The 10991-nt window shown below is 46.5% G+C and overlaps 1 protein-coding gene across 1 annotated transcript; it reads left to right on the top strand.

The window, feature by feature from the left end:
• The first annotated feature begins 295 nt into the window (after positions 1–295).
• Positions 296–6115, top strand: LOC109764278 (general transcription and DNA repair factor IIH helicase subunit XPD). Its single transcript, XM_020323128.4, has 11 exons — positions 296–1266; positions 1390–1472; positions 1565–1968; positions 2052–2245; positions 2449–2629; positions 3237–3361; positions 4284–4373; positions 4588–4666; positions 4774–4850; positions 5343–5451; positions 5791–6115. The coding sequence occupies exons 1-11, from the start codon at positions 443–445 to the stop codon at positions 5899–5901; spliced, it is 2277 nt and encodes a 758-aa protein (XP_020178717.1). The 5' UTR covers positions 296–442; the 3' UTR covers positions 5902–6115.
• The last annotated feature ends 4876 nt before the right edge of the window (positions 6116–10991 follow it).

Raw genomic sequence — 10991 nt, 5'->3', positions numbered from 1 at the left:
AAAAGTGCTGACATCTGTTGGAAAAAATAAAAAGAGACGTAAAAACCCGAAGAAAGCCGGTGAAATGCGAAGAAACAAAGAAAAGAGAAAGAAAACCGTGCACACAGTGAAAAAACCCACAGAGAAAAAAATTCCGCGTAACTACAGTGTGGTTTCGGCCCAGTAGGCGCTGCGCCAGAGGCGAGATGGAACTGTATCGCGCAACCGTAGAGAAATAGCCCTGGCCCAGATAGGAGCTCTCGGGAAATAGACGAAGTGCAAAGAGAGGGTATTATCATATGGGCCAGTCCAGAGTCCAGACGCGCCCGCAGGCCAACTTAGGTCGAGGCAGCCCCCTCCTCCCCCCTGCGGAATTCCACCGAACACCTCCCGAGCTTTACTCCCGGCGGCGGCGGCTCCGGCGGTTCCCAATCCCGCGGCGTCCACCCTCCTAGCCGCCACGATGAAGTTCGATCTTGAAGGCCTGACGGTGCACTTCCCGTACGCGGCGATCTACCCGGAGCAGCACGCGTACATGGGCGAGCTCAAGCGAGCCCTGGACGCGCGCGGCCACGCGCTGCTGGAGATGCCGACGGGCACCGGCAAGACGGCGGCGCTCATCTCCCTCATCACCTCCTACTCCCTCGCCAACCCCTCCCGCCCGCTCCGGCTCCTCTACTGCACCCGCACCGTCCACGAGATGGAGAAGACCCTCGCCGAGCTCCGCCTCCTCTTCTCACACCTCCCGCCCGCCGCCTCGCGCTCCCTCCTCGCGCTCGGCCTCTCCTCCCGCAAGAACCTCTGCGTCCACCCCCAGGCCTCCGCCTCCGCCGCCCGCGATTCCGTCGACACAGCCTGCCGCCGCCTGACCGCGTCCTGGGTCCGCGACAAGGCCGCCTCCGACCCGGAGTCCACCCCTCTCTGCGAATTCTTCGAGTCATTCGACCGGGCCGCTTCCGCCGGCGACCTCGCCTCTTTCATGCCCCCTGGGGTCTACACTCTTGCCGACCTCCGTTCGCTCGGCCGTGAGCGCCGGATATGCCCCTACTTCCTCGCCAGGCAGATGGTAAAATACGCCAATGTGGTGGTCTACAGCTACCAGTACCTGCTTGACCCCAAGGTGGCCAGCATTGTGTCCCGGGAGATGCAGAAGGAATGCGTGGTTGTGTTTGATGAGGCGCACAACATCGATAACGTCTGCATTGAGGCGCTGAGCGTCAGCGTCCGCAAGCAGACACTGGAAGGTGCCGAGCGAAACCTGCGGCGCATCTCGCAAGAGATCGATAGGTACTGAGCATCGAAGAAGTAAATACTTGCTCTTTTCAGGATTGTGTGTGTTTCCTTTCAAATCGTCAAAATTGTAGATGGATAGGTAAAGGTTGCTCACTAACTGATTTATTTGGTAGGAAGGTTCAAGGCCACCGATGCCAATAGGCTTCGTGCTGAATACAATAGACTGGTGGATGGATTGGCACAGAGGGGAAACCTGCCAAGTGAGTATCTTCGTTCATAACTATCTGATTTGCATTGTTGATTATGTGGCCTTACCGGGACAGTTTATAATAATGTGTTTGTTGTGATGAAGTATCCGATGCTTGGCTTGCAAATCCATCCTTGCCTGATGACATTTTGAAGGAGGCTGTACCTGGAAATATCAGGAAGGCTGAACATTTTCTTGCTGTCTTGAAGAGACTTGTGAGATTCTTAGATGGACGGCTTGAAACAGAGAATGTTGAGAATGAAATGCCTGTTTCCTTTGTTGCTTCAATCCATTCCCAGGCTGGAATTGACCAGAGAATGCTGAGGTTTTGTTATGACCGCTTACATTCTCTATTGCTTACATTGGAGATAACCGACACGGATGAATTCATGCACATCCAGACCATTTGTGACTTTGCCACTTTGATTGGAACCTACTCACGTGGTTTCTCTATAATAATAGAACCCTATGATGATAGAATGCCTGAAGTTCGTGATCCCGTGATTCAGGTATCCAGCCTACTCTATAAGATTGTGGTGCAATTTTTACAAGCTGCAGCGTCAATGTGCTAATGTGGTTCTGTGTGTTGCAGCTGAGTTGCCATGACGCTTCACTCGCAATACAGCCTGTTTTTGATCGATTCCAAACTGTCGTCATCACTTCAGGAACTCTCAGCCCAATCGATCTGTACCCTCGTCTTTTGAATTTTAATCCTGTTATAAGCAGGAGCTTCACAATGTCCCTAACAAGGGATTGTATATGTCCCATGGTGTTGACACGAGGAAGGTATGATCTTGATCCATTTGTGCTTTCATATTTCAATTTTCTATATTTGGAAACACACTTATTGCATCCTCCTTATGCTAGTAGAATAACACGATGCTAGTGCTATATGCAACCGGTTTAGTTGTCTCTCAAAATTCTTGTTTTACCTTTTATGTTATGATATGAATCCAGTTGCGTAACATTAACTATTCGATCATTTTCAGTGATCAGCTACCTGTGAGTACAAAGTTTGACATGCGCAGTGATCCTGGTGTTGTGAGGAATTATGGCCGCCTCTTGCTAGAAATGGCTTCTTCTGTTCCTGATGGCATCGTCTGTTTCTTTGTCAGTTACAGCTATATGGATGGCATTGTCAACAGCTGGAATGAAATGGGTATTTTACAGGTTATTTCCCTCACCAGCACATTATTCTGATGTGGAGATGTCTAGAATTTAGACTTTAGATTGTAATGTGACTTTGTAAGTTAACCATCTCAATTGGACAAGCAGACTAGATCTTCTGGAACACTGTATTAAACTAAATGGTGTTTACTGTTTAAGCGTTCTAGTCTCATATTTTCGTAATGACGTGCAAAGTTATTCAGGCACCTGTGTATCGTTAAGCAGTGGATGGTCCGCTGAGCTGGGTTGACATTAAAGGGTATCAACTACTCATGTAGAGACTATCTGTGTTCTTACTATCAGTAACATGCATATGAAGTTGGATAGGTAGTAGCCACTATACAGATAATGTGTAATGTCTCAGTAAAGAATAAGAATCGTGTTTGTCATGTATGCAATGTGGTCACATACTCACGTGTCTTCTAAACTTCTAATAGAAGAGATGAAACTTTATTAAAATCTTGCTCCGTTAAGTTTCTACACGCTGTGATTTTTGATGGCATCCATTCCTTCTTCCTCTTGTACGATTCTATAGTTTCCTCGTGTTGCCAAGATACATATAAATGTATTGGTCCCCAAAGAATGCCGATCTTATGCTGTTATTGTGCAGGACATCATGCAGCACAAGTTGGTATTCATTGAAACACCAGATGTTGTTGAAACAACATTGGCCCTTGACAATTACAGAAAAGCATGCGATTGTGGAAGAGGTGCTGTCTTCTTCTCAGTTGCCAGGTTTGTTCTTTTAACTGCAAGTATGAGACCACCCTTCAAAATTCACTATTAGTCTGCAGCTGAACCGATGATAGGAATGCTTGAAACTTTTGCAGCATATAACTTATTTTTGACTTTTGACCCCGATCAAAGTAGTGATCACTGCATTGGTGGTGATTTATTGTGATATTTTAATCAGTAGTGTTTTCTATATCCAACTTGTTAGAAACTGCCTAGGGAATATTAGAAAGAGAGTAAGATGCATTCATGTATCAACCAAAACAATTGAATGACCTAGTTAGTAGGGGACTAGGGGTGGTAACTCATCAAGATGCATGTCAACACTTCCAGTTTGTTACCAAGTCAACTGCTGAATCCCAGATCAAGCAAACTATCACATTAAGTCAATCAAACAGCAACCAACATGTGTAAATACGAAGGACTCTTGTAGCACTGTAAGTTTGCATGCAAAATTGTTTTCATTGGGCCTCATTGCTTCAAAGGGTTTTATAGGAATTTTGGTGGATTGGAATTTTTCTATGATGTTTGTTCGTTTCTTAGGATTGTATCTCAATGCAGACTTTTCCCAAGGACTCCACTGCATTACATTTTGTAGGAAATTTCCTAAAGAATCATTTGTTTTTCCTGCGGTGCAACCAAACAAATTTTGGTTCAAACACTTAAAAGGATTCAAGTGGCATGCCATTGTAATCCTGCGTTTTCCTATACCTGTGTTTTAGGAATCCTGTAAATCAAAGAGGCTTACTTGAATTGTCATAAATAATGATTTCATTATTAGCTCATTTTCTTGTGATCAGGAGGTTATAATAAGCAATTAAGCATTACTCATTTAACACTATGAGATATACGATGTACATACACACACATAATAATAAATTATCATAACAATGAGTCACTCTTGCTAACGGTATGATCTTTTCAGGGGCAAAGTTGCTGAAGGTATTGATTTTGATCGACACTATGGCAGACTTGTGATCATGTTTGGTGTTCCCTTCCAGTACACACTCAGCAAGTGAGGACCAACTTTGCTTTTATACATTTGGATTTAATTTTGTGCACCCCTCGGTCTTGGTCTATAAGATAACACTACTTTTGGTTCATCATATGCATGCACAGAATAATAATGCTGTGTCGATTGAATGATATATTTATGTCCTAATGTTTCTTGCTTGTAAGGGTTACCTCCTAACAGCCGTGTTATATATGTGTCCCATGTCTACGAGCAGGATATTGCGTGCTAGGTTGGAGTACCTAAGAGAAACTTTTCAGATAAAGGAGGGTGACTTTCTGACATTTGACGCATTGGTACTAATCCTTCTTTGGTTGTAAGGGAGTAAAGCTTACTGTTTTATATATACTGTCAAGATCTCCTAACAAAGTTTCTCTACATTTTGAATGCTTTTTATTGTCAGAGGCAAGCTGCTCAATGTGTTGGCCGTGTGATTCGTTCTAAGGCAGATTATGGAATGATGATATTTGCTGACAAGAGGTACTTGTCTACTTGGTACTGCCTTGACGTGAGAGTCGGAGTGAGCTTAGAGGAAACTCAAATCCTGTGCCCTTTAGATTGGCCAAGCAATTTTCAATCTGTGTATTTCTTAAATAACAAGTCCAAAGTTTGTTGCATTGAACATGTGATGGACTTGTGGACAACTAGCAAGAAACTGCTTAGTTTAATCTGATTTAATGAAATTCCCTTGGGGGTTAAAATTGGGCTTTAGTGCAAAATAGTGTACTTTTAGTCAATGGTTGTGGCAAATAGAACCGAACTAGTTATAGTCATCGCTTCATTTGATACTCAGGAGCTCTAGGCTTGGGTGCACCATATATCAAACATATAGTGCTCATCAAACATCAATTATATATCTTGCAGATCTGTTATATGTATTTTCTGGTCCGAGGTCTTTTAAGTTCATCATTTCATCCCATAGCAGTCATACTACAAATGCTTGCTAAGTGACATGCCATTTGTGACTCGCAGATACAGTCGGCATGATAAACGGTCCAAACTGCCGGGATGGATACTGTCACACTTGCACGACGCGCACCTGAATCTGAGCACCGATATGGCTCTCCATACAGCCCGTGAGGTATGTTCCCTTACGTTGCTCTGCTCAATTAGCAATTGCTTTGGGACATTGCAACGTGGATGCTTTTAAAAGAGCAAGCCAGCTTGGTTGCGGATGAGGCAATGCTGACATCTTCCACTCAAGCAGCAATGCTAAACACGCACAGTTTTCTTCACGGCTTGCAATGCAACTTGTTATAACTGTAGCCACCTGTCAGCATATTGTCATTCTTTTCCATGTCTGCATTCATGGATTTCGTTTGAATTTGTCGTGTCCTTCTAGAGGATTTTCTCACTTCTGTTCAACTAGCCATCTGTTTTGTTCAGAAAATAAATAAAGTTGTGTTTTGTTCTATGACAGTTCCTCCGGAGGATGGCGCAGCCATACGACAAGGCTGGGAGCGGCGGGAAGAAGACGCTGTTGACGGAGGAGGACCTGCAGGACATGGCTCGGGACGCCATGGAGATGTGAAACCCAGAGAGTGCTGTAGCCTGTAGTGCACAATAGTCAAAGTTGCTGATGTACAAATTCTTTGGCTACTCGTATGATCACGCTGAAGCATAAATTCAGTTTTTAGCTTCAGTTTTCATGAATTCATTGGCTCGAACTTCACCAGATGTCCTGGAGCGCTGGTTCGACACCATGTTTTCGAAATGAATGAATAGGCGAATGCAGGGAAAATAAATACACTTGCAAATATTGGGGGTGGCTGAGCGTAGGGTTTAGTTAAGTGCACTTTTGCTGTGTTTGTTTCAGCTTTTGTAGACAGTTTCCTGTGAGAAAAAGCTAAAGCTGTACCAAACAGCTAAAATAGAGCAGTTTTGTGTGCAAAGCCCATATCAGTTTCGTCCAATTTTACGTGGTATAGCCCAAAGCACCTTGCGGCGTACTTTCGCTGCGAAACTGCTCGCAATAGGCAGTTTTCCCAGCACTAACCCTGCCCTTTGTCCAGATTTACAACCAAATTGCCATCCGTCCTATTCCCTTGTGAGAGCTTTGGTTCTGCCAGATTTGTACGGACATCTAATTATATGTACGGATTATGAATTATAATGGACGGTCTAATCCTTTAGCTCTCTTTTGTATGGATTATTAGTTATATGAACTATCTTTGTATTGCACGGGAAATTGTGACTTGCATGGACTAGCGATGTGACAACATAATTCTTTTGCTCACTATTATTCTATGTATATATGAGCAAGAAAGTGAGAAAATTATTATTATGAAAGATTTTATGCATTATCATAGAACAAATTATTCCCTGTCAGTCAAAATACCATTTAAACAATCTATTAACACCGAATCAATAAGTTACACTGGCCTCAGTACTCTAAGGGCATTTCAGGCTTTTCATCAGCTCAAAGTCGTTTCCACAGCTGCGTTGCCAAACAGCTAACCTTCACTACAGCTGTTTCCTCAGCACAGCAATTTTGCCAGCACAGCAAGTCCACGGCTGAAACTGTTGTAACTGAAGCCCAAACAAACACAGCCTTTGAACAGCTGTGAAGAAGATAGCAGATTCGGCCTGGCTGGCCTCGCTCGTGCTGGGCGTCCCGTCCTGTAAAGAGCAGAAAGTGTAGAGACAACTGACAATTAACAAATGGATCAGTGAGCGGGTGCTATTGATGAAGGGAAATGATTGGGCGCGGTGCGTCGGCGGAACTTTCGGCCGGTTCGCACTGGCAAACGCGCATACGCAGTGGCCCCGCGCGCCCCGCCTCCTTCCTATGTGCCTCCATCCCCTACCTCCAGCCTTACGCGCGCATCCCTCCCCTCTCCCCTCCCCCGGGCTGTGACTGGGCCACCACGATCTCCATCATCGACGGCCAGGCGCTCCCTCGCCGGCCGCCATGGCTGCCTGCTGCCATGGCCATGTCCATCCCCTAGATACAGCCTTCACACGCGCGCATCTCCTCCCCCTCCTCCCGGGTTGCGATGGGCCACCACAAGCTCCATCGCCGGCGGCCAGGAGCTCCCCTCGCCGACCGCCATGGCTGCCTGCCGCCATGCTCGGATCCACCCCGCGTATAAAAGTGTTGCAACCGTCACCTAGGAAAGCTTCAATAGCTGTTGAAAAAAGCTTCAACCATAGACACAGAAAGCTTCAATGGCACTGCACAACAAGGGGAAGTTGCAACCGTAGTTGGATTTTGCTACTACCGGCGAAGCTTTTTGCTACATCCATTAGGTGGAGCTGCGAGCTCGCGACGACGACAACGACGATTTGCTGCAACCGTAGTAAGATTTTGCTTCTATCGTTCGAGCTTTTTGCTTCATCCATTCTTTTTCTAGAACGCAATGGCTGCTACATGCAATGACGAGCTACAAACGGCGACGACGGTGACAGACTTTTTTGCTGCAACCATTTTCTCTGTTTGCTACGACCGTGCAATAGAAAGCTGCAACGGGCGGCCATGGGAGCCACATGCCAGCGGCAACGCCAGACGTCGAGCTGCAACCGGCGGCAACAAGAGCTGCATCTAGCGGAGCTGCAACCGGCGTCTGGTGTTGCCGGAGCCGCGGCCATCACCAACGAGGGGGAGCTGCAACCCACGGGCGAAGTTTTGCTGCATGCGTGGATCTGGACGGCGGTGACCGGCAGCGAGTGCGGCATCCAGCAGCACGGGAGCGGCAGAGAGAGGGGTTGCAGGTGAGGGGGTAGCGGCCGACGGGCCAGGGGGACAGCCAGGCGACAGGGAGCCGCGCTCGCGCTGCGTGCGGAGAGGAAGAAGGAGAGGGAGAAGTCAACGCACAGATCGGACGGCTACTCGCTGGATCGGGTGGTTGGGTTTGGACCGGCCGAACCGTTTGGGCCGGTGCGCCGGCGCCTAGCGTCGCCCATTGATGAAGGGCCTAGGCGCCAGCCGTCCGTTCCTAACAGGGATCAACCGTCCGGTGTGTCCACGCGTGGAAGGACCCTGCTCCACCCCATATGCGTGTTTGGTTTTTTTACGGGTAAAAGACTTTATTTTTCATAGAATGGTCATATCATTTACAAGAAAAGGAGAAATAAAATCTGGGGTACAATTCTCCCACATTCCAGACGATCGGCTATCGAATGAATATCTAGCTAAACTATCAGCAACTTGATTCGCTTCCCGGAAACAATGTTTATAGCAAATTTTGGTGAAATCCATACCCATCTGCTTACACTCTAGAACCACAGCCATATCAACTCCAAGATAGTCATCCATTGATTGCATTGCTTCCACCGTGATCATGCAATCAGACTCAATACATTATTGCAACCAACGTTTGATGCTAGATATAGTCCATTCCTGATGGCCTGAAGCTCTGCTGATTCAGCATCGCGAATGTGCGGTAGAAACCAGTTTGCCGCTGCAACAAAATCACCATGGTCGTCGCGGACAACAGCGCCACATGCGCCTGATAGAGTATCTTCATGAGAAGTTGCATCGACATTTATCTTGACCAAACCGTGACTAGGTTTTGCCCACATATGATCACGCTTTCCGAACCGGTAGCTGAGAAGTCATTGACTTTATGAAATTTGTAGCTAGAACTCGAATAGATATTGTCGTTTCTCCACTGTTTGGACTGAAACACCCTTAACCATCTGCCGGTGTTGCCACCGGATATACCACGCCGCTACAAGGGTCAGTTCCGTCGTTGCGAGATCATTCGAAAAAGCAACGATTTTGGAGAGAATTTCAAGTGTTATCGACCCCGATCGATCTTCCAATATAGCTCTGTTAATAACTTTTAGCAGACCAAGTGCATCCCATATTTCTTTGGCCCGATTGCATTGAAACAAACAATGCTGAATATCTTCGACTCCAATTGCACAAGTAGGACACTGCGGCGAACATGGAATATGCCGAGATGCTAGTACGTCGTAGCAGGGGAGAACCCCATGCAACACTTTCCATGCAAAGTGTTTCACTTTACCAGGGACTCGCAATCGCCAAAGATCTTCCACACTGGGTTTACATTAACACTCCCAAGTCCATCTGTTCACGTGAGTCTGCTCCCAAACTGGTGTTCGAACCCCTTATGATAGGCTGATCGGACTGAGAAATAACCCGAGCGTGTGAAATTCCATGCAACAAAATCCTCAGTCAGTTGGACATTCAAAGGAATCTGTAGAATTCTGTTCACATCGACCGGTGAGAAAATGTCACGGATAAGCTCCTCGTCCCATTGTCCCGAGTGAGGATCAATCAGCTCTTCCACTTTAGAGCGCATGGTACCTCCTCTAGGAGTGATGATCTTACGAGATGCACTCATTGATATTCATGGGTCATTCCATATGTTGATTTTTGAACCAGTCCCAACTCTCCAAATACAACCCCTTTGTACACATGCTACTATACTCTGCCACGTAAATGAAGTCCCTTCTTTGGGCCCGCATTGAGAATATTACCATCTGGATATTATTTAGCTCAAAGCACTTGCGCACATAAAGAGTCCGGGTTCTGGATTAGTCGCCATGCTAACATAGCAAGATTGAAACTGTGAAGGTACCCGCATTATGTGTGTCAGCTTTCATTAGAATCAATGAGTCATCTGCAAATAACAAGTGTGAAATAAAAGGAGCATTCCTACATACTTTAATACCTTCCAAGTTCCCAACTTCCTCCTCATGAGATAACATGCTTGATAGGCCTTCTAAACATAAAAGAAACATGTATGGAGATAATGGCCCCCCCCCTGCCGCAAGGCATTACCCCACACACACACACCCAGTGGGTGTAAGAGAAACTTGTTTGCTTGCTAGGAAGTCCTGATTCGTATGTGCACGAATCTTAAAGTTGCCTAGAGTCTGACTCCCTAGGAACGCTTATATCGATCATTTCCATTGAGTCAGGCTGAGCCAGGCACAAAAGTGGGTCACGACGTTGACGACGATGCAGGCAAAGTCTGGCAGGACATGAAAATCCCCTGACACCACCCGCGCGGGGGGGGGGGGGGGGGTTCACTTTTCTCCGTGGGCGCTATTGATCCAGTGTGAGATGTGAGGTCTGTTGCCTGCCAACTTTCTCTTTTTTTTCTGTCAAGAATTACACCATGAGTGGAAGATGTGAAAGAGGAAGAGACCGCACGAAGGAAGAGGATGATGAGTGTGAGTCTGAATTCATTACGGCTCGGCCTTGTCACTGGATCCATTTAGCGCAGCGCGAACGATTTGTCGCACAGTGAATCGGGCACGAACAATTGTGCGATATGCTTGATACGCTGATGAGTGCGAGACAGGACAAATTGACGAAACTACACGAGATTCCTACCTGCTCCTCAGGGCGGCGAGGTTAGGATCTCTCATCGTACAACGAGATTTGGTGTCAGATTCTTCAGAGTGATTTAAGGTTCGACGACGACGATTGCGGCTTCGGGGCGTTGGTCCTTGGGGCACCCGCATGAAGGCTTTCCAGTTGTTGCTTCGGTATGGAGGCAACAACATCGTCATGTCAGCGAAACATTCTGACAACGGCAGTGATCGTTTGGTAGCCCAGAGACCTGGATGTATTAAGATCCTTTGTATCTTTGTAATAATAATCTGATAAACAAAGTCAGCGTGTCTCTGACGTGGCTCTTCCAAGTC

This window comes from Aegilops tauschii, chromosome 1, assembly GCF_002575655.3.
Source record: "Aegilops tauschii subsp. strangulata cultivar AL8/78 chromosome 1, Aet v6.0, whole genome shotgun sequence".
NCBI lineage: Eukaryota > Viridiplantae > Streptophyta > Magnoliopsida > Poales > Poaceae > Aegilops > Aegilops tauschii.
This window is presented reverse-complemented; position numbering and strand designations above follow the sequence as displayed.

Bases quoted from the DNA above. Each gene is read 5' to 3' on its own strand.
- LOC109764278 (XM_020323128.4), top strand. From the start codon at position 443: ATGAAGTTCGATCTTGAAGGCCTGACGGTGCACTTCCCGTACGCGGCG. The intron at 1,473-1,564 runs GTGAGTATCTTC...GTTGTGATGAAG, and splicing joins ACAGAGGGGAAACCTGCCAA to TATCCGATGCTTGGCTTGCA. The intron at 3,362-4,283 runs GTTTGTTCTTTT...TGATCTTTTCAG, and splicing joins GTCTTCTTCTCAGTTGCCAG to GGGCAAAGTTGCTGAAGGTA.